At 37.9% G+C, this 27,998-nt stretch overlaps 1 protein-coding gene across 4 annotated transcripts; it reads right to left on the reverse strand.

Annotated features, from left to right (window-relative positions):
• Nucleotides 1-2,459: 2,459 nt before the first annotated feature.
• On the reverse strand, nucleotides 2,460-27,720 carry LOC131782800 (fibroblast growth factor receptor 4-like). 4 transcript variants are annotated; one of them, XM_066169124.1, is made up of 28 exons: nucleotides 27,602-27,704; nucleotides 24,575-24,620; nucleotides 23,451-23,798; nucleotides 21,372-21,638; nucleotides 20,644-20,904; nucleotides 17,576-17,818; nucleotides 17,087-17,353; nucleotides 16,380-16,625; nucleotides 15,314-15,580; nucleotides 14,179-14,421; nucleotides 13,765-14,007; nucleotides 12,116-12,361; nucleotides 11,533-11,643; nucleotides 10,763-10,878; nucleotides 8,561-8,616; nucleotides 7,937-8,085; nucleotides 7,438-7,575; nucleotides 7,026-7,041; nucleotides 6,673-6,712; nucleotides 5,741-6,053; nucleotides 5,552-5,662; nucleotides 4,989-5,179; nucleotides 4,099-4,221; nucleotides 3,823-3,893; nucleotides 3,642-3,682; nucleotides 3,456-3,552; nucleotides 3,084-3,183; nucleotides 2,460-2,992 (listed from the first exon to the last, which is right to left on the reverse strand). In XM_066169124.1, exons 2-28 carry the CDS (start codon nucleotides 24,576-24,578, stop codon nucleotides 2,939-2,941), a joined length of 4,362 nt encoding a protein of 1,453 aa, XP_066025221.1. In that variant the 5' UTR covers nucleotides 24,579-24,620; nucleotides 27,602-27,704; the 3' UTR covers nucleotides 2,460-2,938. The 4 variants fall into 4 exon arrangements, 3 of the variants coding, with proteins under 3 accessions (XP_066025221.1, XP_066025220.1, XP_066025222.1); XM_066169123.1 differs by lacking the exon at nucleotides 24,575-24,620 and having other exon boundaries at nucleotides 27,602-27,720; XM_066169125.1 differs by lacking the exons at nucleotides 24,575-24,620; nucleotides 27,602-27,704 and adding an exon at nucleotides 22,248-22,389 and having other exon boundaries at nucleotides 23,451-23,580.
• Nucleotides 27,721-27,998: the final 278 nt, after the last annotated feature.

The following is a 27,998-nucleotide window of genomic DNA, read 5'->3' on the forward strand; positions in this document are numbered from 1 at the left end:
CGCGATGCTTTTGAAGTTCATTTTGCCAATATTTTTTAATGAAGGCAAAACATGTTTCGGATGAAACATCATCCATCGTCAGTTGTATAATGAGAAAACAAAATGAAATTATGAAATGAATAGTATGGCAAAGTGTAATGTTAACAAGAACAATTAAACAGAAAAAAAAGTGAAGCTACTTAAGCTAAGAAGGGATAAAGGGATAGGATGTTTGACCTGTGAATTTAAAGACGGCTGCTCTCCATGGATGTGCATGGCTTCCTTGATTTTCAATTGGAAGCTTGTGGAAGCAGAGTCCAGAATTTTAATACAATCTTCTGAACAAAGGGAGCGACAATTTCAGAACCATTCAGGTGCTTAAAGACGTGGGAATGTCTGTCAGAGGAGAGATGTTCGCAGATGGCGACGTTCTTGTTGGTTTCACCAACATAACAGGCGCTACAGCCTGTACTTGAAAACTGATAAGTAGCTCGCGATCGTAAACCCACAGGGATAGGATCCGTGAACCCAAGCCAACTCTTAATTTTAGATGGGGTGAACACCACCTTAATGCAAAGGTCACTGCAAAATGTGCTTACTAATTTCTAAATTCTGCCTTGCGTTGTGAAGGAAATAGGACCGATATACGGTAATTTAAAATACAGACAATTTTCCTTACGAGCATCACTCTGAGAAGAATCGGAGGTGAAGTTGTTGTCAAGAAATTTTTCTTACAGTCATCGAAAATGTTGTAAGTGTAACCGGTTACCATTTTAATTTCACATCATCTTTCAAGGTCATCCCTTCGCTCAGAGTATTAAATGTAAAAGCTGTAAAACTCAAGCAAGACCTCTCCTCTAATAGGAGGCGATTAAATGAAGCAAGGAAGGGCGACTGAGTTTTCATGGGCGTTCACTTCCAAATTTCAAATTCACTTGCAAATCAGTATCAAGGTGATCTGACTCATAAATATAACATAGTAAATTCTGGATGGTAATAGTCGTGAACGGCCTTCACAGCGGGGTTAACGGTCAATTCGCCACCACTGAAAGTCAAATCGCCATCGCTGGCGATTTTCACTTAACGGTTTACATTTCCGAATTGAGAGGCTACCCATAAATTCCGAGGCCCTTTTCCTTTTCGCAATATACTGCTTTACCTTAGCTTTCGTTTAATGTAACTTTCATACGACAGGCTACACATAACGAAAAAGGTAAATCGCCGCCGGTGGCGTTTAGTGTTGTGTTTTGTGATGGCGAGTTTGTTGTGTTGGCGAACTGACAGGATACCCACAGCGGGCTTAAGTCTTTGAATCCAGATTTTATCTGCAGGGCATATGGTTAACTGCTATAACTAGTTACTTCATCTGCATCACCATTTTTATACAGCTGCCCTGTATCCGTGCTACTCATTAACATCAAGCACCGATTGTCGAAAAGGGATTTCACTCTATGTAATTATAACAGAGCAGTGTTTGAAGTAAATTCCCTCCATTGCAGGCCAACATAATTCCCTAGGATTATTCAATCTTAACGAATTTGAGGACCACATAGGTATAATCAATCAGCATAAAAGTCGATATTCACAGGACGTAAATCTTACTTTTTTTGAAAAATGTAATGTGACATCAATTGGTTTCTTTTGCATCGCCACAAAGTGAAATCTGCTCAGTACACTAAAGGCCACGCTTTTAATACTAGGAAATGCATGTATTTTCTTATACATCAGGCTTCTTACGACAAAGTAACCTTACCGATTAACTCTCTCACCTAAGAGGTGGGAAGGCCGTAAATAACATCCCTATTTACCTTTGTTAGTTCATGTAGTAATGTGAAGGTATCATCCAGATATCTACGTCATAAAGGAAGTAGATTCTTGGCCAACGTCATCGCTCCCTCCTCGAATTTCTCCATGTAAATAGAGGAATTGGAAGAATTTGAAGAGAAGTTAAGATGCCAAGTGCAAATTGTTACAATACTCTGACGAATGAAAACAAACAAACAAAGAAACAAGAAAAACAACCGAAAAACCAGCAGAAACAATCAACCAGCCGCCTGTACCACAGTAGTATCTGTAAAAGCATTCAGCCACCCTCGCACTCATTATTACCAGAACAGAAATCCCTATACCAAGTTATTCAATGTGAGATTAAGCTGTAGGCTCGAAATCATCCACTAATTCCTTGAATTTTGTGAATCCCCAAAATCTGGCACGTTGAATATTGGAGATTATCAAAGCCTAGTGTTGCGTTCTGTGAGGATCACTCTATTGCTGAATCATGATAATGCTGGCCATCGGACCAATGACTTCAACGTCCCTGGAAATCGTGAAACCCCGATATCTGGCATTACGGATATCGCATATCGTGGAAATTCATTCAGGACCCAGCTTCGACATTACGAAGCTCTCGACATGGTACAGGAAGAGCAACCAAACAAATTTATTCTACTAGAAAATGCACGCTGCTCGCTTATGGTTACAGTTTTTATTTAAGGACGCGTTTTAACTTTCGGGGTTTAATATACATCGAAATGCATGCTCATTCCACACTTTGAGTGTTCATTAGCTCACTGTAAATGCAATAACGACAACAATTTGTCCAGTGCTTCCTCGGCTAAAGTTTCTCAGCAATAGATATGTAGAATTTAAACAAAACTTTATTTTTTAGCATAAATTTCCTTAAAGTAGGCTGAATACTGCTTAAAGTTCGCAGTTATCCAAATTAAATCATTGTAATAACCATTGAATGTATATCGATGTAAAAGGTAAATGGTCACCAATTTAACTACATGTTAGCAACAACTGCTTGCTTTACTTCGACTTGCTTTACTTCGACTTTTACTTTGCTTTATGGGCTGGGTACTTCCCTTGGTTGTTAGCTGCATAGTAACAGGAACATCAAGTTTTAAAATGTATATTTTCAAAGAGTGTGTAGAAGAAACTGTTTCCGCCTATGGGGCTAATCCATGCTTGCGTAAAGGATGTTATCATAATGTTGCATGTTGATGAGCTTCTGCAAGGAAAAATAAAGAGAAAGTCGATTAGACGACTTCTAAATCAAAAAGTGACTAAGCCTTACTTAAATTTATTACGAAATATTTCACCTGATGTTGATTTTCCATTTCCTTCAAATCGTTCCTTAGATTCTCAAACATTGGGCGATCATCTGGATTCTCTTGCCAGCAGTCTTGCATTATCTTGTAACTAGATAAAATTTTAAAAAAACTTGGGTTTTGATGGTACGAATTTTACTGAAAGGCTCCTCACAACATATTCTACACAGTTACCTAAGCATGAAAGTTGGAGCCCCTATGCTTAAGAAGTAGAAGAAAGTAGTGATCAATACATTGATATTTGATTTTTTTTAGGTATGTAACCATTCTCATAGCTAAAGAGTTATAGAGGTAATGAAAAAAAATTCGAAACTTTACATATTAATTTCATGAACAGTTAAATGAATGCACCTATGGCCTTACAGGGTATCCTCCACGTGCCGTGGCTTAGGCATCCTGTAACCCTGAGTCAGTAAATCTGCCATTTTTCGTCCCTGAATCCTTGGATAAGGAGAGCCACCTAAAACGAGAGGTTAAACGTAGACAGCGGATCGATCAAAAAGTGCGCTATCCATCTAAAATACACTAAAACACGATTATCTGACATACCTATGGTGAAAATTTCGTAAAGCACAATTCCAAAACTCCATCTAAGTAAAGAAAATGTCACCAGGCTTCATTGTAAGTTCACAAACACAGGTATAATTATATTATAGGCCAATAATGTTTAGATTTGAAATATTTCTTTTCATTCTTCAAAACTGTTTATCAGCTTATTAGATACACTTACACATCACTTTTCGTCGTATATCGTCCGTATAACAGCGCTTCACAAGCTGTCCATTTCACCGGCAGTCTTCCCTATTAAAACATGTTGAAAGGAAATGTTGACGAGAAAGAGCAATGATTCTTCATTTTTTTAATACCCGCAGACTTTCTGGCGATGATGTACTGTGAAGAATTATTGGGAAACAAAGTGACAAGAGGTTGAGATAGCATATATCAATGCTAATAGATAACGATATTAGCCAAACACGCAACATATTGAGGTATTGAAACCAGAAACCTTTGATTTCCTTTCGTAGATGTTTTCCTGGCATACGTCTCTTGCCATTCCAAAATCGGTTACCTTACATCGTTCTCGTTCTCCAACCAAGACGTTCCGGGCTGCAAGGTCGCGGTGAATAATCTGTCGAATATTATACAAGGCATTAATGAATCATTAAAAAGCGTCCACGGAATATCATGTCCATCCTCTTCTGATCATTGATTTTAAGCCTAAGTGGACAGGGGCCGTTTTGAGATGCGAGACTTGCAACTCGTGGACGCAAGTCTACGAGTTTCTTCCACGAAAAACACTTTGTTTTGAAAAAATAAACTTTAAATTTTATTCTTTTATTAGACGTATATAGAATTTTTCACTGTTTAAATATCATTAATCTTGAAAAATTAAGCAGAAAATGCTCCCTTGAAAATTGCAGAGCTTTCTTGAAAATCTTTTTGTTTTACAAACAATAACTCAGTTTGCGCTACTGAAAAGCGTTTGAAGATAAAACTTTCTTGTTTGCAATGAGACAAAAGTGACTGACGCAATCGACGCTTTTGATCATTTCAAACAGAAAGCTCTCACAGGACGAAATCACATGTTTCCGTATTTCTGAAACGTGGCGGAAACATGCAACTCCATGTTTCCGTTATGTTTAACATGCACAAAAAGTGATCCGGTTCCGTTGTATACGCAGCAACGGAAACGCGAGAAAACGTCACGAAACCGGTGACGGAAACACAGGTTATCCGTCGTGTTTCCAGAACGGTTTAACATGTTTCTTTAGTCGCTTGCATCCAAGTATATTTTATCCACATGAAAATTTTAATTAAAATTGAAATGAATAAAGTATTCCCTACATCAACTGCCGCCGAGATAGCAAAGTTATTCGTACACTGAAATCAACTTACATTTTTCGACGACAAATAATGCATACCATCAGCCACTTGCCAGGAAAACTTCATTAGCTGCTGGGAAGTCAAACTCGTCTGTGGCTTAATATCCGAGTCCTTGAAGTAGTTATCTTCTAATTGTCGGCTCTTTCTCAAATAGCCCAGGAGATCTCCATACGGGACATACTCGATAAGTACAAGCAAAGGATCTAAAAATATGTTTTTTTTTCAAGAAAACAGAGCACTCGTCTACATTATCACTTAACAGTGGTAATTACAGCGATGGAAAACGGAAATAATTTGTATTAGTGTCGAGGCTATTCAAATTTCAAACAAGGATCTGCAGTAAACCGGATCGATAAAATTAAGTAAAATGAATTAAAGGGAGCTCGTAGCGATAAAAAGATAGTATAATAACAATCTTTCACCGGTTACATATGTAACAAACGCCCTTTGTTAATGCTGTTAGGATCAGCAATGACGAGACTACATGTAGCGAGAGAGAAAGAAATATGAATTCAGTTAAAGTTCGGGCATTAAATTAAAATTATTACTTTAGTTGTCGAATTTATTTTCTGTACCCGATTCAGTGACGCATCCCAGCAGCCTGATAACGTGAGGATGAGGCTTGAGTTTCTTCATGACTTCAAGCTCTGACAGCAAATCCTTCCTCTCTGTGTCTGTGGCGTTACCTAAAGCAAAGGACGACTGTTCAGTAACAGTTAAGCCTTATCCTCACAAAAACGCTTTTACGACAATGAACAGAGTACCTTTTAGCATTTTTATGGCAACTGTCATTGTCTCCTCTCTTCCTCGAAGGTTTGAAGCTTTTCCCTGAGCGACTTGACCAAAGGCACCTTTTCCGATAACCTTTTCAATCGTTACATTTTCTCTTTCCACTTCCCATGAGCGCGTTCCTGGATGCAGGGGAGCATATTCGTTTATTTCTAAATAACATCGCGCTGGGTCTGTGGTAGGTTCATTCAGTGGTCTAACTTCATTCAGGTCCATGTAATGTCCAGGACCATGATGCACCACGGTGCTAAGGTTCCCATTGCTACTTTCCAGTTCAAATACCTCGTTCTATTTTCCAGCGAAAAGAGATTCACTCTTAGTCTGGCCTGTGTTGATGGATCGGTAACGTGCAAGGAAGAGGTCTCTTAATTCTTGGGGAAGTCTCATGCGAAATTTAATGGGAGCATCATCTAGTCCATGGTATTGTAGGTTTTTTCATTTAAATTCCCTCGTTTTGCGACCAAAACAAAGAAAAATTACACACCACCGTAACTTCTGTTATGACAATCGGATAAAATTTTAGAGAATTCTGGAATACTATGATGTCATCCACTAAACTTAACCTCTTTTCGGTCAGCATTTGCGAATCAATACTAAGAAGATTTGACTCGTTAATACAACAGCAATTTCTTGGAATAGTGTAAAAGTTTGGCAAAGCGCACTTTTAATCCAAATTTAATCTGTGTGGTAGATGATAGACTGCTACAAACTAATCTTCCTTGTGTTACTTCCTATGTGTCGCCATTTTTATTCAACTGCCTCACGATATTGAAGTCCCATGGGCCTAGAAAAAATACTGTGGGTATGCGTGCTTTGCTTTATCTTTAAGCATTTAATTGCCAAAAAGATATTTGCTGATCATCACAGGGTAAGTAGATTATTCGAACAAAGTGCACTCCATACTTACAAAGTAAGGCTCACGTGACTCCTTAATGCCTGTATCAAGTCTAAAAGAAAAATGAAATACTATAAAACTAGTTTCTGGAAAACTAACTAAACCTCACAAACAAAATATTTTTTTGTTGTTTTTTTTTTTTTTAACTGACACATGTTGGTTTCTCGTGCAACGCAACAGCAACAAATCTGATTCAGTCAGTTTTCTTTCTCTTACTCCTGCGTTTTTATTTAGCCAAATAAATCAAAATAAAGTTCTCCTAACGATAGAAACTTTTTACACAACGATAAATACGAACAAAGGCTATTTTCTACCAATCTGATCTACGGATGCTCTATTAACTTTTCATGGCAATGCCATCTTACCGATCATCTTTTTCACCTAAGAAGTGTAGAAAGAAAGAAATGATATCAGATAAAGAGAAAGCAGCTGCATTTATTAATTTACCTTTCAAGAAGTCTTCATCAATTATGCTTCATGTATTTCCAGCTCTTTCGCTTGTAAGTACTTCCAATCAGTAATAGTAATACTATATATTGCACGAAAGTAAGCATAACGCTGCTAATTGGGTCATGAATTGAAAGACTTTGCGAAATGTGTAGGCAATACTGCAAGTTGTCCGACTCCTAGCTGTTTTCCTTCTTTCCCCCTCTCAGTTTCCATGCTATTCCTCAACTGGATCTCCCTTTGTCAATCGTTCACAAATCATAAATCTCAGTTACTAGCATCTCGGATCAGAACTTTTACCAACTGAATAAAGTAATTTACTCTACTTACGTTTGTATCGTTTCCAGGCCAAGAAAATGATGATGAGAGCGAGAATCAAAGCGAGGACTCCAATAACTGAGCCATAAACAACATCCTTGTTCACCTTTGCTGGTTCAGATGGAACTGGACCAGGAACAGTAGCTGAATCTTAAATAAATGACCTACATTTCACCCAAACAATGCCTTCCTTAACTGTTTAATTGAATTACTTGGAGTGAAACTAATTTAAACACAGCTATGCACATGTATCTGCAATCCAGAACGGGTAAAGAACTCTTAAAATATCGCTGAAGTTTGCTTTCGCCTTGTAATCAAATAATGTTTTTGGTGTACACCCAATGTGCAAGTGCATCACGAAGATGATTTTTAGACGAGCTGAAAGTCAAAAGCGTAGGTTCAGAGAGTTTCCACCCCGGAGGTAATGCATCTGTAGTACAAATTTGCAGTTCACGGACCCAACTTTTATTAGAGGCACTCTGAATTACCTTCGTCGAAAGTTTATACACACCTGAAATAGTTGGTCCTACGGAAAAACTTTCTACTTTTAGGTTGCCAAGGCTTCCATCATTACTTGCGTCTAGAAGCAATGATTCTACTTCACTTTCTCCAACAGGCTCGTCAAAGGTGAGCGATATTTCTGCAATAACACTTCCCTCTCTATAAAAAATTAAGAAAAGTAAATCCAAAACACCTTCAAATTTTTTGTTTTGAAGAATATCTCAACTAGAATATTAAGATTTTTGTAAACAGAATAAGAGAGATGGTAAGTTTTTAGCTCGGTAAAGAAATAAATGAAGATGGTTTTCGTCTCCTCACGAGCGTGGGATCAAGAAAAATTCAAATTCCCATAAGGAATCAAACCTCAGACCTTCGGATTCCGCGCTCCGATGCTTTACCTTCTTTCATCGGCCAAATTTCGATATTTTCATCTTAATCGTACAACGTGTTCATTAGCATTTATGCACTCTTCCTAGCTTTCAGTAAAATTTTTCAGCTCAGTGCTTTAAGATTCCATACTCAGCCAAAACTACTCATTGCTTACAATTACTAGAAGGCATAGTATATTGGTCGTTTGCGGCCTGAGCTAAATGCTCAGATACAAACTAAGTAATGATTAAAAAAAAACTTTTACCTCAGTTCGAGGACCTTAACGCTAGCGAGACTAGTACCTTTGAATTCTTCCATCGTCTGACAAAGGAAAAAAGACTTAGAATAAAACAATTTAAATAACTCGTGCACTTTCCCAATTTTATAGTGAAATGGAATTTCGTTCCTACCTGTGTTTTAAATTACAGAATTTGAATTTATGCCCCAATCTGCTGCTTTAAAACGATATTAAGAGCGAAGCCCTTCATACGAAATAAATTCTTCTCCTATCAAAATAAACGATGATTTCTTAATGAAAAGCAATACACTCTGCTCTATTTTTAATGAAAAGGTGCTAGGGTAGAAATTGGACCCTTTTAAATTATGATAAGCAGCGGTCTCTCTTACAAAATAATTCTTGCTTTCCGCAATATATTACATTATTTTTTCTCAGTTCGTAAGCATATCAAACTCATGGAGTACAAATAGTCTTAACATGAATATAGTGACCATTCCCACTTCAACACCCCACTCAAATCGAGTGTAATTTTCGAATGTTTTACCATCGTGCGGATTCTCTACGGAAAAAAGAATTCAATGTACCTCTGAAATATTAAACTATAATATTGTGGCTTTCTATTTCGCTAATTTTCTAACTTGAAGGTAAAGTTTTTCCCTCGTCATTTTTACCTTTTCTCCGAGCGGTTGCGTGAAATTAACAAGGCGTTTTTGATCAAAACACGACCGAGCGAAGGGTCTCGGGCGATATCTCTTTTACGCAGGCGCAAACTAAAAATGGACGGTCAGAATCAAAAAGAGGAACAAATTTCCTTTGTTTTGATGTGTAAAGTGTCGAACAAAAAGCAGATTTAGGCTCGTCAAATGGCGTTTCAAAACAGCTTTATTTCCTCCCTTTTGATTTTTCCTATTTTGTAAGCGTGAAAGCAGTAGGAGAGGGATCGGGAAACTCAGAAAGCGCTTCGAGAATTAATCTGACATCGTTTATTTACAAGATAAACAGGTAAGATTTGTGAGGTTCGTTGAAATATGAAGTCTAAATAAATGCCCCTTTTAAGCTTGTTTGCTGGATTTTTCGTAAACTTCCTTGATTAATTTTTCGTTTCAGCTTACTAATCAATACTATTTCAAAGCAATGTAAAGACGAAGACGGAGAACCATGAGTCGTTCCTTTCAAAAATCGTAAACAAAGTGTTTGAGCAATCAGATCTACGAGGTGTAATAATCAATAGCCGCATATCAGAAGTCTTCAGAAAGAAAGTATTCTGTCTTCAGAAAGCTGTCAAGAAAGCTAGTAATCGTGGAGGAAGGCAACTAAATGCACTTCTTAGCAAGTTGGAAACGGGTCCTCGGTATCGATTTAATATTATATCAATCTCAATATCATACAGTTTTGTATCTTTCATCTGTGGATTCGCCTTTCTAACGAGGGTGTATGTTGAGTGTTCATTGCAAAATCGCTTTGTTTTTTTCATTTCCCTCTTTGGCCTGTCCGCTATTTTGAAAATTCGTAACGGAGAGCATGCGCATTACGTGGGGTTAGTGGTTGCGTACACCTGGAACCGAGCAAAAAAAATGTTCGTCGCACTGGGGAAAGAGTGGAGAAAGGAAATATGGGGCGGTATTCTACAAATCCTGCAATCTGATTGGTTCCGAGAGCGGGCAGTATTCTTCCCATCCGGGGAAAGACTGGAGAAAGGAAATATGGGGCGGTATTCTACAAATCCTGCAATCTGATTGGTTCCGAGAGCGGGCAGTATTCTCCCCATCCGGCCCGCTCACAGCGGGCGGTATCCGAAAAAATGTTTCGAAGTTTTCTTGGAAACCTTTTAAATCACCTCTTAATATCATTACGCAAATAAATATGTTTTGATGAAACCTCTCTCTTTCATTTGCATTGCCCTTGTTTTCTCTACCATCTACTCGCTCATAAATTGTTCCGTTTATGGAGAATCTTGCCGTAATTACAGCCCTTTATCATTCATTTTCTTTTCGCAAACATTTGTTAGGTTTTAGAAAAAAATAAAAATTTTATTCACCAGCCAAGGTCGGTCCGTATTGGGAAAAACTGTGCCCTCTGTCTTGTGTACCGCCCTAAGCCGTAGGCCGTAAGCCGAGGGCGGTATCCAAGACCTCGGGCACAGTTTTTCCCAATACGGACCTCCCGTCTGGTGAATAACATATATATACTAACTTAAAAGTTAATTATAATTATTACCAGAGCACTCACATTTTCTTCAATATCTCGGACAAGCATTTTTGTCTCTGGATTTTCCAAGTTCTCGTATACTTGTTTGAACTCTCCCTTGAGTTTCAGTACCATAACAAAGTTTTTCTGGGGTTCCTCTGTTAGGAGCAAGAGAAGTATGAACGTTACAAAAAGCGAAACTGTAGTAAAAAAATAACACGTCATAAATGGTTAAAAGATCGAACACCTTCAGTTTATCGCGAAGCTAGATGTACTTTTGCGCAGCAGAAAGATCGAAAGAACATTTGCCGTAATACCGCCACTTTGGTAAATGAAAGCAAAAAGTTAAGTTAGTTTTCCATTGTACATGTTGTGGCAAAGAAGCCAAATGTACAAAATTTAAATGTACATGTGCGCATGGTTAGGTGTTGGTTTTTCCCTTGGAAGGTCAGAGTCTTATTCATTAGAGAAAAACATCAACTTTCGATATATGCGTACATGGGTATATATATTTCTTTGCTTCAGAGTGTTAAAGGATGATTCATTAGAGATCAGCATCGAGTTTGAATGATCATGCTGTCTATCTATATGTGGCTTTACCTCAGTTAAACACAAGTTTCAAAGACAAAGATCTTAATGCGAAGTATCAACAAAAAGATGTGAACAGCAGCGTGTAAAACAAATATTTCAGCAAAAGGATGGTATATTTCAACTGTATGAGCTCTTAATATAAGGCTGAGAAGATAGCAAAAATGAATCAAATTCAACTAGAGGGACTTTTCTTCTAGTAAAACTTTAAATGTTGTTCCAACCTGTTTCCTGGCAGTTTGCTCCTGTTTTTCCCGGAGGACAGATACAGATGTATGTTTCTCCAAACTTGCGACACGATTTTGCAGCAGTACATGGTTTCTCACAAAGACCACCTATAAAGAATGAGAGTTAAAAATCACGAAAGATTAACATTTCCACGTTTTAAATAAGCTCAGGGTATATGGTGACCGTAACAATTATAGATGAGTTACAGATCCTAATTCTATTCAAACAAAATACAAAACAAAACAAACCTGAAAAAAACAGAGAAAACATAACTCTTTTCAACTTAAGAAGCAGTGTAGAGCTGTAATCTGTTTTTCGAAATTTTGACGGAGGTTTGGAAGAACCATTTCTCTGGAATGTCTCCATCATACATAGGATATTTTTAATCTATTAGAGCTGTGATCACATCGCATTTATGTTGCACTTGGGGACCAGCACTCCCCATGCCTGGTTCGGGCTAATCAGGTTCCAAATGATTTCATAGCAAAGATTTATTCACTAGTAACCTAGCAATACCAGCCGACAACCTCTTTACATTCGGTTATAGAAGTATCGCCCGTATAAACTGGACGCACTTACCCTCATAAAAGATAAAGGTACTTTTTATTTCTCCTCCATATTTGTTACTGGCATTACACCTGTATTCTCCAAGTTTCTCTACTTGGATATCTTCAATACTCCATTTTTTCTGGTTCCATGTTTTGCCTGATTTTACATGAGTCCATAAGATAGAAAGTGGCGGCGTCCCAGACACACTACAGTGAAGTACAATAGTTCCACCCTTAACGACAGTGTGTTCTCCCATGGCCATAACTGCAGCAGGAACTATAAGACATATCACAAAGACTAAAAGTTAGCAGTCCTCTGGTAAAAAAGGCGGTTTTGTCATAAAATCATACACCAGACAACCTGCATGTATATGTAAAGAAATTATAGGACTATTTCTCATAACCTTTCTAAGCTCCAATCCGTAAACCCTCTTTGAATTAGTTCCTATCTGTACTAGCGCTGTACAGGATTTGAGTTTACCGGTTATTGATACTTTTGATTTTCACTGAACTCTGGGTAAGTGGTGATTTGATTGTCGCCCACAATTGCACTGCACAAACATACCAACACATACATGTATCTGTGACTGTTACCAGGCCCCTGTTGTTCGAAGGCTGGATAACGCTATCCGCTGGATAAATTTCTGTCCGATGGACAGTGTAGTACGTTTACTATCACTTATCCGTTGGATAGCGATTTATCCGTTCGATAACGTTCTCCGACCTATATAAAACTGGGCCCAGAACACTACTAAAAGACATGTATATACTTTAGCAACAAAATTTTTAATCCCCACACGAGGAGGCTAAACGAGCCTCCAAATAGGCAAAAAAGTACTTGGTGCTTTTGTTACTTAGGGGCACTTTGCAACCGAGTGTCGAAAAACCAAAACAAAAATAAACACAGCAACCAACAATGTTAGCATTATCATAAGCCGACGAGAACACGAATTGAAAACAAGCAAACTTCTTGAGGTGCGGGGAAACGCGAATGACAACGTCGCGGTTGATTTAAGTTTTGTGTAATGATTAATGTGTAATAGTTAACCATGATTGTGTAACTTCCGTTGGGTTATGAGATGCAAATAGCTCAGCAGATCAGTTTTCTTAATCGAGCGTGTGAATATAGTAGCGTTGATTACTCGAAAGAAACCGAAAGAAAAGAGTTAAAATTGGAGAAAGAGGTATGGTTTGTAGTTGTAATTTGTATTAATCTATTTAGTTATAGTATTTCTCTTATATTATTGCTCGTGATTAGTGTTATTTTGTGAATTTCTAGTACCGTGATACGCCCCCTTTTGCCTTGTTATTGTACAATCGATGTTCTGTGCGAATTATAGTAATAGGCCTTTCGTTGTAATTATCCTTTCAGTTTTTACGTAATCAAGTAAATCAAGAAATTAAAGAGCTTTGATCGATACGAGTGGCTTACTTGGTTTCAGTATAAAGCCTTATCTAAATATCGCGTTCGGAGCAACGATGGAATGTCTCTAGATCCCTCCGTCCGCTACATTTTGCATCTGACTGGTTGAGAGAATGGCGCGAGTTTTCTGGACCAATCAGAGAGCTAAGTTACGCAAAATCAAACCAATCCCGGGTTCCTTTCAACACTCAATTGAATATTGCCAGCTTGAGATCAATCAAAACACAATCATAACAGCCTTAAACTACACCACTTACAATGGACTGTCACGTTGACAAACTTAGTTACAGGGCTTCCAACACCATTCTCAGCGGTACATCCGTACAATCCTTCATCCTGACTACCACGGATGGTGAAAGGAAAGTTCACTTGACTGTTATCAGCAACTTTTATCCAAGTTATCTTTGGTGCTGGATTACCTTCCACCTCACAAAACAAGCCCACCACGTCACCTTTATTCACGATCTGCTCACCAGAGATGTTTGTTATTCTTGGTGTATCTTTAAAACAAATCATCAAAAAAGTCATAAGATTGTGAAGGGTTTTACTTCCGATACAAATTTAGATAATATGCTTTCAGATTTCCCAAGCGGTAATGTTAAAGTACGCCGATTAAGATCTCAAGTTCAAAGTAACCACAGTAAAAGCAATAAACTATCCACAAAACTTACACAGCACATGAATGGTTGCCTTCTCTGTTGCATTACCACACTCACTACTGGTTTCACATTTGTATTCACCAGTTTGACCCCTCTTAATGTGTGTAACCTCCAACGTGTGTCCATTGTGACGGTGACCACCAGGCTTAATCCAAGACACCTTTGGTTGAGGCACTCCAGTTGCACTACATGTCAAAGTTAAATTGTCACCTTCGGTTACATTCTGATCTTGAATTGATTCGATGTTTGAAGGCACTGTTGACAAATACAAACTTAAATACTGTACCAAAACCTTTAGTCGGTAAATAACTATTTGTGTAAGCATTTCATTTATTAAACTTTGCATTTATCAAACAAATTTACATCGACATATTAAAATACATGTATGCGTTGCTGGGGTCCCTTGAAACAATCTAATTGAATGATTGCATCCAAGGAGTTCGTCAATTTTTGATCGAAATCACTTATTGGGAATAAAAACAACATAATTTCTTTTTTACATTGCTCGATTGAACGATTGTATCCAAGGCATCCGTCATTTTTGCGTTCTTTAGTCCAGAGCAGTTACAGGGAATGAAAACAATTTAATTGGTGTCTTAACTTTTTCAGATTGCTCCATTTCTTTGATTAGGTAACTCGGTTAACCGTGGTGGAACTAAATGTGCGGAAGTACGCATTACTAAAAAAGAAAAGGATTTGACATCACATACTTTTTCCCTTTTAATCAGAATCATTTGACAAGGACAAAAGCAATACCCAAACGCGCTTATCCAAATCTCTAAAACCCCAATCCTCACTCTATACTGTATATATTCTCCGTATACACATGCACTAATTTGTTTCAATAAGCAGAACAGCTAACTCAATGATGTACATTGGTAAGTGTATGCAAAAGAACAGCTTTCAAGTGTCAGTACATTGCAAAGTTATCTCTTTTCTATCAAAGTCGTTTGAAAAGGATGAAGATAATGTTCGGACGCTTTCCGCTTCTTATCCCACATTAAAAATTCCCACCCCTTCCTTGACTCTTTTAGTGTCCCCAGTAAACATATGAACGAGTTTGTTCCAATAAGCAGCGCAGCTAACACAATGAAGTAAATTAATAAATTTGTGCCGAGAAAAATATTCACAGCTTAACTTAACTTACCATTCACTATGATCATAACAGGTGAACTGACTTCTGATCCTAGAGAGTTGTTGGCCACACACTTGTACATGAACAGTCCGCCCGTTAGCACGTTCCTTTTCCATATTCCTGAAAGGTTTGCGTCTACGATGACTGTCCCGTTCTCAAACAGCTGGTATGACGTCACTGATGGATTAGCCTCGGCAGAACAGGTAAAGCCAATCATGTCACCCTTACATGCTTTGTTATCCATGACAGATGTTGTCAATTGCACATTCCCTGGTTTGTCTACAAGAGTTACAGAAAAATTGTGTCAAACACTGTAGATGGTAGAAAGCTCACTGCTGGCAATTTTTTTTTAATTTAAGTGAAAGTTTGTATGGGACGTCAACAGAACCATAAATAGAATAATATACTTTACAGCACTGTATGATGTAAGACATTGAGTGTTTAAAAATGTAGTAGGTTATTTAATGTACATAGGTCAGTGTAAAAATAAAAAAATTGAGGGATAATTTGATCAAGTAGTAGAATAAGACCGAATGTAATATGATAAAAGTCTTAAGATGAAGAGATTAATTTACGACGATCCTTTGGTGTTTGCAGAAGAGAGGTCTGACTGTATCACAAATTGTACGCATTAACCTGCGTAAATTTACCGACACCTTAATCCCAATTCATACAAAATGTACACATGTACATTATACATGTAATAATAGCAATCGAAAGTGTATGGATTTATAATTACCAAACTCCTTTCCTGGCATTCTCAGAAACTCTACTTATATCCTGGCTAAATATACTCTCTTATAGGAGTAATTATTTTCAATTGATAAAGGCTTTCAAAGATATGTTGAGCAATGTATGAATCTTTGAAAAAATTGTTGTAAACTTGATTAGTTTTCAAACAAAATTTTGATGGTCTTATAGACTGAAACTATTTGACTTGCAAACTATATTCTAGATTAAAAATACATGAGAACCTTGTTGTCTGTCTTAAAGGCAATCTGATATGATCTTTCAGGTTGCCGCTGATGCCATTGAAAGTTCAAGTAAACTTTTAAGGAAAAGAAACTGCCATACTTACAGTGCACAATAATGGTTGCCATCTCTGTTGCATTGTCACACTCGTTACTGGCTTCACATTTGTATTCACCAGCTTGACTTCTGTTAATTTTTCTAACTTCCAGCTTGTATCCACTGACACGTTGACTATACGGTGTCATCCAAGACACCATTGGTGTAGGCATTCCGGATACATTACACATAAGAGTCACATTGTCACCTTCAGTTACATTCTGATCTTGTGTAACTTGGATAATTGAAGAAGGCGCTGCAAAATTTGAAAACGAGGACAGGTTTAAATAGCAATTTAATCTTCACCTCGATCGCCTTTTACAAATAAGAATAAAAGATTATGCACGTGTACACTCGACTGCAAAAACCTTGACACCTAGAAACATGTTGGCTATGAGCGATGAGACCCAACAGCTTTATGGGTAAAATGGTACATGGTAACCTTATTTGCACATAGCTGCATGTGGCAAATGATAGATGCTTCTATGTTTCCTTGATAGAAAAGAATGACCATAGACAGATTTTCCATGAATAATAAAATGCCATTGAACAGACATTTCCCATAAAGCCATTGAGTCATATCATTTATAGATCATACTTTTTAAATGTCAATGTTTTAATAATCGAGTGTCTGTACACTGATGCAAATGCTGTCTTTGTGCGAACAGTTTTTCAAATTGTTCTCAAACAAGCATAACTTGGACTAAATTTCCTCACCATTCACGGTGATAGTAAAACTCATGCTGTATTCTGATCCCAGAGAGTTGTTAGCCACACATTTGTAAACAAACACTCCTTCACTTCCCAAAGTCTTGCTCCACATCCCCGAGGCACCCGTGTTGAAAATGGCAGTTCCGTTCTCAAACAGCTGGTATGACGTCACTCCTGGATTAGCAATAGCTGAGCAGTTAAAGCTGATGACTTCTCCCCTACATCCTTTGTCATTCATAGCAGAGCTCATTAACTGGACATTCTCTGGTTTGTCTAGGGACAAAAGAGACAATTTATAAGTTCAATTTCATTGACCTTTGCAAGTTATGTATTACGAAATAGGCAACGATTCGTCCTCTTTTCTTAGCTGATGCTGAAGCTACAAATAAACAAGTCTCTCCATCAAAAAATTGACAGAGAAGCAAATCGCTAAACTGTGACAGAGAAAAACGAGAAACAAAATGTAACAAGGGATAAATTTTACAATGTACTTACACTGCACATCAATAGTTGCTGTCTCTGTTGCATTGCCACACTCGTTACTGGCTTCACATTTGTATTCACCAGCTTGAGTCCTGTTAATGTATGTAATCTCCAATATGTGTCCATGGTGACGCGGACCATCAAGCTTAATCCAAGACACCGTTGGTGAGGGGATTCCAGATAGAATACATTTCAGAGTCAAATTGTAGCCTTCAGTTACATTCTGATCCTGCATTGCTTGTATAGATAACGGTACTGTAATTAAAAAACAAATAACCACATTATTTTTATCAGATGAATGTTATGTCATGGGAAAAAATGGGTCTCCAGAAAGTCCTAAACCTCTCGTCAGGATTTTGCTATTCACAGCTCTTCTAATCATCTTCATTTTAGGTGTAAAGATTATTGGTAAACTAGGTTGACCGTTGACAACTAAGCACAAACATTTCCACTTATTAAATGGTAATGAATGTACACGACCTTGCTTTAGATCTTTCCCCTAAAGTCACCAGTACCAGATGCGATCACACACAGTTACATAACTCCGCTAGCATGCAAAAGCATCCTATAGCTGAACGAGAGGTGACTCGATTTTCTGGCAATCTTTCATTCCCCACATGTCATGGCTACTAAAGAGGGCATTGGCTGAGCAGAGAGAGTAGTGCTGCAAGCTTCTGTTTTCTTTCTTCTTTTTTCCTTTATATTTCATATTTAGTATGTTAGGACAGCTTAGTTGTCATAGTGCTCGACTTCCCTTTACTGCTTCTACCTTAAATTGTGCTGCTTGTGGAGCCCAGGGATCTCTTAAACCAACTTGTAGGGTGTCGTTATCAGTTGTGATTTTAGGATTATTTTTTACATCTTACACCCTGATGCAGATTTTTTTCACTTGAACAGATTAGAGGCATAAGCAAATCTCTGACCAAGTATTTGAGGAGCTTCTTCACTATGGATTACAATGACTGAATTGCCACGAAAGCGTATATCATTGATCCCACATGGGCAATTCCACATCAGACCTGGTGTAAAGATAAAAGTCAGCTGAAGCACAGTTGAAGGCATGAAGAAAAGATGCAGCTATGTTTGATACAGCTGTTCAAGTACATGTAAGTAACTCAGAGTAAGTGCCATCACCTCGTGTTTTGGGCTAGGTCACAGTGGTGATGCAGCGCATGTCTTAAGTAACTGAAACCACCCCAGCTTATGCTGGGCTGACCGTATATGCTCAATAGCATACACATCAAATGCAGTGGCAGAGAGGTTCTTTTGATCTGACAAGAGAAGCAAAGCTCTTGCAATGCAGACATGTCACAATGGCACAACCTCTGTACCTCACAGTGATTGTGATCCATGCCCAGTATAGAGAACAAAGAAGTACAACCTTAACAGCTGCCTCAATCATTGCATTGCATTGATGAATTGCATGCATGAAACTGGTCCATTGATTTTTTTTTTCATAGATAAGGGTAAGGACATACATGTGAGCACCAAACATGTTGACTGGAAATGTAGCTGTGTCAAGAATGTTGGACTAAAGGCACTCACTACTCACTCACTACTCCCCTAGATAGGCTCTTTCAGGAAGATGAAACTTTCTTTTTTTTCATTCTCTGCTCATGCAGAAGATGTAGATTATAAAGCGTGCATCTGCTTATGAAAAAAACTTCTGTAGGTAATTTGGCATGGGGAAATGGTCACAATACATTGATTAGTTCCTCATCAATAATAGCCATTTTCTTGATGTTGTCAACTTCCTGAAGGTTTGTAAGTATCCTCCACCTGGCAAATAAACTTTTTAGAGAGATCAGTTTTCTTAGCTTAGACTTCACATAAACTAGGAAATCCTGATTTTCAAGGATCAGGATCCCCCTTCAGCCTCACTGATCACTTATCCTCTCTTGTAGTTCCATAACTCCTTATACCCAAACCCCTAGAATGAGTGCTGATTAAGTCGAACTGATTTTGTTGATTGTGTTATAATACATGCAGCATTTAACTCTAACCATTGCAAGTTCGGTGATGAACTGTCAAGTGAGTCAATACGTTATTTTCAATATTGAAGTTTTTTATGTGAATATTTCAGCTGACTTCAAATGATATATTTCTTAGCTCAGCCATACAATGGGAAAAAAAGTCAAGTCAAAGCAACTTTGTAATAAATCATTTCTGCTTCCAGAAATTTGTGTTTCTTCACTATCTTTCCCTTGACCAGTAATACAATCTTTTAATTTGCCAGGGAGCATACTTGCCAATTTGGCAAATAAAAGTGTTGCCAATCTACAGTATCATTAGATTCACTAGACTTTCATGTAGCATAATATGGAATGTGGATGGAGCGACCATTTTTTTTCTTTTTCTTCTTATGATGACCTTTTTTTAATTGCAGCCCTAGATAGGAATGCGTCTAGACAGTCATCAGTTAACAGTTGAAGAAACAGATGATTTCAACAGAGTAAGACTGTAAAAGCCTTCAAAAGACGATACTGCAAAGTGCAGTGATTGCTTTTCAACTTAAGAGGACAGGCTTTGAGTTTGTTTGACTTACATGTAAGTAACACCTGAATTAAGCTATTACATTAAAATATAAACTACAAGGTCAAAAGCAACCTCCCCAACAATATCAAAAGCAACCTCATCTACAAAAATACCCCTGTGACTTTTCCCCCAGCCCACCCCATCATTGCAATAGTCCAGTTACTTTTTAGAAATGGCCCCCAACTTTTGAAAGCCTAGGGCCATAAGTCCTTATGGTATAGACCCTTTTGCCTGTTTTGCCTTTTCAATCTCTTTTTAACCAGAGGACACAAGAAAATGTACATGTATTTCTTTTGCTTCAGTTTTGGTGTATAGTCTGACTTTAACCTATTCAGTGATTAAGACATTTGTGGCACCCTGATCATGTAATGTCCCTTTTGCTCTGAATTTGCCACTTGAAGTTATATAGTAGATACTCAGTACACAACAGAAGGGGGAAAATGGCGTTAAAGGCATCACACACCACACCATTGTTAAACAATCATTAATTTGCCATATGTAAGCTAATAGCTGTAACAGGTAACTACTACTTTCTTACACTGTACCTTTTACTGTAACATTTAAAGTCTTCTCAGCTGTTCCAACAGTGTTATTAGCCACGCATCTGTAGCTAAGGTCTCCTCCTTTCAAATCTTTCCTTATCCATACCCCAGCTGAGCTGTTTCCATCATTGACTGGTACTTCACTCTCAAACAGTTGATAAATATGCACTGCAGGTTTGCCATTTGCTGAGCAGGTGATAATGACAACATCACTTTTACATACAACCGATTCATTCACCATTAACTTGACATTCTCTGGTTTAACTAAAGAAAGAAAACAACAATATTTGATCATGCATCGGTATCAGAGCATGTCATGATGTACATCATGTCGCAAGAGCCAAATATTTTTTAGTCCACTACAATGCCATAGGCGACTGATTGCTTCTCCTTTCCTTTCTTTTTTCTTTTGTTTTTTGTTCTGACTTGCAGCTTTTTTTTATATCATCTATTCTCCCTGTATCTCACAAAACCCTATGCTGGACAGCATGGCTTTTTCGGGCCCGGCTTCCATCATCACAACGTATTTTAATGAAAGTTCCCACATGACTATACCACTCATAAAAAGAGCAAATCTTCACATATCCTTTTTTTTTTTTTTTTGTGGCTGATTTATACTTTTTTTCATTTTGGAGTTTTATTTTGCAATATTTTTACCTACTATGGCAATCAATCCTAGATTGTACGAAAAAAAAACCATTTATAGGTACAATATACAATTATCTACTTACAATTAACTTCTACTTTCACTGTGCCATTTGGTACAGTTCCTATTCCATTAAATGCTGTACAGCGATATGTTCCACTGTTATTTCTGTTGGTTTCAAGGAAAAACTGATTCCCAGTTGCCAGTACACCACTGTCACTGCCGTTAGCATATATTTTGGTCCAGGTGATGTTTGGTGTTGGTTCACCGTCTGCGATACACTGTAAAGTAATATTGGGGTCACCTTCCACAACCACTACATCGCTACTTACGTTGTTAAATTCTGGTGGATCTGTTTAAGAATTAAAGACAAAAAAACAACTTTGCATACTATCCGCGATAAACTCCAATATGACACTTGGGTCACCCTCAACAACAACTACATCTCTACTAATTGAATTGAACTTTGGCGGTTCTGTTCAGAGGCGACAGCGGTGATAAATTATCCCATATTCAAAATTTGCAAAATTGAACCCATCTGCCCCAAAACTTTAATAATAAAATCATAGTCGAAAATTTAGCCTAAAAGTCAACAAACTAGTCCCTCCAAACTGCTGCTGTGACGATTTCTTAACTTTTACCTATTCATCCACGGACATATGGCCGATGCCGACGCCTTTGCCGGGCTAACTCGTATGAATTAACTATTCCTCAATACGATTTGGGAGAACTCGATTAAAGTCTTACAGATTTGGTTTTCCCATTTCGATTCAAAGTAAGGTAATTAATTTGGGCGTCGTCAAGGGTGACTATAATTTAATTATGGTCGCTATGGCAATGGTATTGCATGGAATGTTAGATAACTTTAAAAGTAATAACGTCGCCGAAATTTGTTAAATTTGATCTTCTACAACGACCTTGAATGAAAAAGTAATTTGTTTGCCTCGCTTTCACGACGTACCCATGTCTTAACGTGCCTGAGTATGTCGTCTGAATGGGTGCCATCCTGAAATATCTGAACAATTACCGCTTTCAATTCCATTATTCCAGATTATTTGAGGATGCTACAGGGGTTTTGTGCTGCTGTAAGGTTTCTAGGTTAACTATAATAAAGACAGTACTCCTGTGAGATTAAAGAGCGCAAAAAGAATCCCTTGCATGCACACTCTCTCCTTAAATCTGCTCTTTAAAGCACGATTGAAATTACACAAAAACAAACAGCTTCCTAAATACAAGAGTTTAAATATCGACATTTTCCCATTTGAACACTGTTCCACATCGAATAAAGGGGGTAAGTTGCTCAAGAAACGATGGTGCTGCGTCGGTAGGAGAGAATAACAGGTTAATTTGGTGTTGTCAATTGAGTTGGAAACGTAAATTGGCCACCGTAAAGAAATTAAGGGCTGAGGTTTCGAGCGTTAGCCCTTCGTTAAAGCGATTGGAGGAAGTGTGGGTTGTGTGTGGCTTTCTATGTAGAAAATGGAGCTACGCTATTGGTGGGAATATGGTGACGAGAAAACAAGAATAAATTACTTGAATGAAAAGCGCTCGTTGACACCGTGGGGATTTAGAGTGCCGATCTGGGGGATAAATTTCTTTTTTTAAGTTTTGCGACTTTCCAAACTGCCTAAATGTAGGGAGAGACTGCAAACCGCCATGTGTTGTTTAGAATGATTAGGGAGATTAAAGTGTTTAGCGACTGATTTGGATGCGTAATTGTCGTTTATTTCTAAGTCGGGAAGGTTTTTGTCGGAATCGGTCACTAGTCGCCTTCCTGTTTCACCAAAACTTATAGGCAATAAGTACAAGTTATTCAGTAAACGACGTTGGCGGGGTGCACGTAAAGTGATCAGTGATCTTAATGGATCTCTTGGGTTCCGACATTTTCTCTACGTTATGAATAACAGGACAAGTTTTGCATCGTGAGCGAGCGCACTTGAAGTTCCAGGTTGATTATTGGTTTGAAATAAACTTGTGACCAAAAAGTTGCTTCAGTGCTATATTCCTAAGCTACCCGGAAAATAGTAGCAGTTTGCGTCAAGAATAAATAAAATGAAATATCCAACAACGAAACGAGATTCACCTTTACGGATTGATTTCAAAATTTTTCAACAAATAGAATCAATAGAGATAATATTCATGAAAAGTTTGGTGGTTTACTTACACTGTACTTGAACAGTCACTATGTCACTGGCAGGGTCGAACGTACTGTCTGTCAAATCAACACTGTATCCTCCACTCTCAGATCGCTGCAATGCAAAGATTGTAATTTCTGCTCGTGTAGCATTGATGTTTTTTTGAATGCGACCCATATAAAAACTATTTGGAACCAATGCGTCGAGGTTTATGTCATGTTTGACCACAATGATGCGGGAGGGAGAGCTGCTGACGAACCGAAAGAAAAGTCTGTCAAACGTTCCATCCAAGTTGTATTGCCACACAAACGTGATATTGTTACCTTCCAAAACATAGAACGGACTTGGAGGAGTATCCGTAAATGTTGGTGCTAACTCTACAAAACAAACAAAAAAATCATGTAAACAGCACAGATCCTTTAACCAGCTTAGAAATATGACACGACAGTCCAGCGCGAAGCTGTTTTTCGCGCCAACAGAAACGCTCGCTCAGTAACGATGAGCTCGAGTACCTACCTGTCTTACGAATAAACAAAACCAAACATAAGAATATAGACACATTAGATATGACTGTAAACATTGCGATTTCCACGCCGTGAAGGCGAACTACGCTTCAAGATGCGACGGTAGGGGAGTAAACGAATACTATGCAAACTTTATATTTAGGGGCCCACGAACTGTAAACCAGCGGTTACACCGCGTTTGCTTCTTCTGCCTTAACCGCTTCATGTCTTATCACTCATTAGATATGGAACACTGATGCGGGAAGTTGGGTCTGTTTGGCGGGTACGAAACATGCGTAAGAGTTGCCCAGGTGAAGCCAAAATCGGCTCTTTCAAAAACATGCTCAAATAAAACAAGAACAGTTCAATGCCTTACCAGAGAAACATATGCCACCCGGAATTAGACATAAAGCTCGAAAAAAAATTTCAAGACTGAAGTATGTCAAGACAAAGGAATGGCAAATACGCTGTTAGAATTGGAAAGCGTACAGATATCCAGGATTGGAACCCGCGTTACAGGTTCACCGTATCACGGCCAGAAAACTGCGAAGTGTTTCGTTGAAATTGTTGACAGTTATTGGAGTCATTTTCAAAATCTTCCAATGAACAATACTTTGCGTATCAACAACTATAAAAAAATATTTACCGACCCATAGAACGGATCTGGAGGATTTGCTGTAAATGATGGTGCTAATTCTACGAAAAAAAACACAGTGGTCAGGGCTGTGTGTGCTTTCAATGGCGCAACGTTAAGTGAGGAAACTTTGTAACTAAAACATTTTCGCAAATATGGCTGTCAATCTCCAGGAAAATCCCCTTTATTTTCGCATGTTTCAAGTTTTAGTGACGCTAAGTGTGAATATGAAAGTCGATTTATGTCCCCAGAGTACGATTCAGACTTAATACCATTTACTCTGCGGTGAGATCCAGCGCCACCAAGCACTCAGCCATCCTTCCTTACTCGCGTTTAGATTACAACCAAGGTTAATCTTAAAGAAAATCTCGAAAACAGACTCGGCGTTTCATGGTTCAACTGCATGAGGCTCAAAACATTGTTATGGCGACTGTAGGAAGAGGATCGGAATGTACGGAAAAACATCAACGGTAAGGGCTGTAATCGTTGAAATTATGCTTTAAGACTCTTTAGTAGAATTTTAACACATCTTGTCCATGTTGATGGAATGTACGGTACATTTTCGGAACTCTGGTTTCTTTGAAGTTTTCTTATTTTATAGAAAGGAAGATTTAAAATTTTCTTGAACATTTGTCCGATAATGCATGATTTCTCCCACCATGCAAACGGAAATGTTATTTACTCCTCCTGACAGTCACACCATCTATCGATACATGTACGCCATGTACGCTGTAACTAAATTTCCAGCAGCCGGGTACGATCTCAAATAGACTAAATGCCCGGCAGTCAAACAATTTCATGCAATTTCCGCCAAAAGGTTCTTTCCAACTTGCTAAGAATGTCAATTGTTTGTTAAGGAATGCCAACTGAATCTAAAAATTGATTTGGTTTTTTAGGGGACAAATTCTCCGAGCTTGTGCTTACTATAGTATCGCTGGTTGTTGTTGTTGTTTTTTTTTTTATCGCTCGGTTGTCGACAACTTGGAAATTTTACGCCTCTGATTACATTGCTGGGCATGGTCTCAAATGGACAAAATGCCCGGCAGTTAGAAATGTTCATCAGAATGCCACTGAAAGGCTCCTTCAAACTTCTAAAGAGTATTAGATGTTTGTTAAGAAATGTAAAGCGATTCCAAAAATTAATTGGTTTTTTTAATGGATAAATTCTCCGAGCTTGTGCATAACTAATCCGCTGACTATCCATCGCCTTAAGGCGATGTTAATACATTACGATTATAGTAATTCAGCTGATTTTTTGTAAAATGTTGGTGGCTAAAGGGTTCTTTGGGGATCTTTTGTCGGCTGCTAAATAGCAGTAAATATTAGCCCATCACGAATCTAACCTGACCTACATTTAAGTATGCTGTATGTTGAAATATTTATCATGTTGAGAAAAGATGATGAAAATTTGAAAATATGGCACTAAAATTCTTTGAGATCATTCATGTCAATCAAAAAGCAACGCGTTCACCTCGCGATGTTTTTTCGATTTCGTTACGCATCTCTCTTGGCAAATGTGTTGCGTGACGTAAAGGAAAGAAGACTGAAGTTTCCCATTTTGGGAAAAAAGTTTGAAAAAACGATCTCGCCAAGATATGTGTGGAATTGTCAGGTTTTTTACTGAAGGATGCTTCATGTGTTCAACGAATGTTGTAGAATATGGCAAATTTACTTACTTCGTAAGCATGCTTCTACGATGCGAAATTTTTCTTTCTAAACCATCGCTCACGAAAGTGGACTCTTTGCCTTACAAAAAAATAGTACACAAGTGTTCCTCTGGAGAATATGGACACTTTTCTCGGTTCCATTCAAACGTTTGATTTATGACAAATTTACTTGCCATACATCTCTTCATTCTGCGATTTTAATTTTAATTTATTAAGTTAATGTGATTTCTCCCACACGTTTTAACCGACGCCATTCAAACTGCTCTTAACGCGCAGCTCTTTCAGAGCTTTTTCAAGTGAACTGGATCCCACCGGCCATAAATATCAGAGACAAAAATGTGGGACTGAAATTCTCATTTAATTTCTTCAACTTCTCTTGTCTCTTTCTTCTGTTTAAGGAATTCACCAAGAACCAAGAGGACACTCATCTTTGTTTCGTGACAATTGTGTGTGAGGTGATTACACGTACAATTCGCATAACTGCTTTCTGGAAAGAGAACGTGGAAATATTGTGTTGATGACCGTCGATTCGAAAACCTGAGTGGAAGTTATTATCACAGTAAAGTCACTTACTTCCAGTTTTCCCTTTCCTAAGAGAAGCTACAGCGAGGTTTTTACTTCTTAATACGTGGTACGCATACTTTTGTCCATGACGATCGCTCACTGCGAACGCGTATGACTTAAACATTAACGACTGGTTTCAGGAGAAAAATATGCGAAATCGATGCTCCGATCGAAAAATTAAAACTATTGCCATCCTTTTCTTATTAGGATTTCATTGCAGAAGTCATTAACAACACAATTTATGTAAGACATCAAGGACTGCGCTAACAACAAAGCAACGATCAATCACGTCACGCACGCGTGATTTTCTTTGGCTTAAAAGCTGGCATAAAAATTTTAATGCTATCATGAAAAACAAATCGACGTAATATTTCATTATTGTCTGTAGCTTTATTTTTTTCATAAAAATGACGTCTCCTAAAGTAATCACGAGGCACAGTTGAGTGGTTTCAATTTAGTTTTAGACATTGTTGACACTTCTTTGATCATTAAGTTTCTAGACGAGGAAAAATTGTGGTCGATTTGTTAACCTGAGTTCTAAATAGATGAATAGAGACAAGCGTTCCATATCTTTCTGCTCGTGCAGCCGGTTTATAAGGATGTTACATTTATATTGCCGCCGCTTATAATATTCCGGAAACTAATTTTGCTCGTTTTCATTAGAGTCTCGTTCACTTTGAGCTGTAGAACAAACAAAGATCGGCCAGACATGTCTTAACGCATACTGTTATATCTTAGTTATGGATTCTTTTCTTTCAATTCTCTTTTGAAATCTACAATTATATTTATCTATGGCATATATCTCATCATACCTGCACAAGGGACAAATAGTAAGAATGGAATCAGTGCACTGACAATAAGTACGATCCAATTCTTCATGGTAAGCTAAGATTATTTCCTGTTGGCGCTAGCTCTACCGCCATGAAAGTTGATATATTTAGCTTATGATTTCTTCATCACTATGTATGTCAAAAGGTCAACTTAAAAAAAATAGAAAAAAAAAACATATCGTTTCCTGTCCGGCTGTAAAAGAAGGGGCATTGTTCCTTCGCTCTGAGTTTAGGAAGCCTTTCAAAAAAAAGGATAAATTCCGCACATTCGTAGCTTTTTTGAGGCCATTAAGCGTTCTATTCCGTAAGTTTTCAAGCACAAGCACATCATTTAATCAAGTAAAGTATGCACCCTTTACCTAGACCCGTTCCTACGTGG

This window comes from Pocillopora verrucosa, chromosome 6 (assembly GCF_036669915.1).
Source record: "Pocillopora verrucosa isolate sample1 chromosome 6, ASM3666991v2, whole genome shotgun sequence".
NCBI classification, from domain to species: Eukaryota; Metazoa; Cnidaria; class Anthozoa; order Scleractinia; family Pocilloporidae; genus Pocillopora; species Pocillopora verrucosa.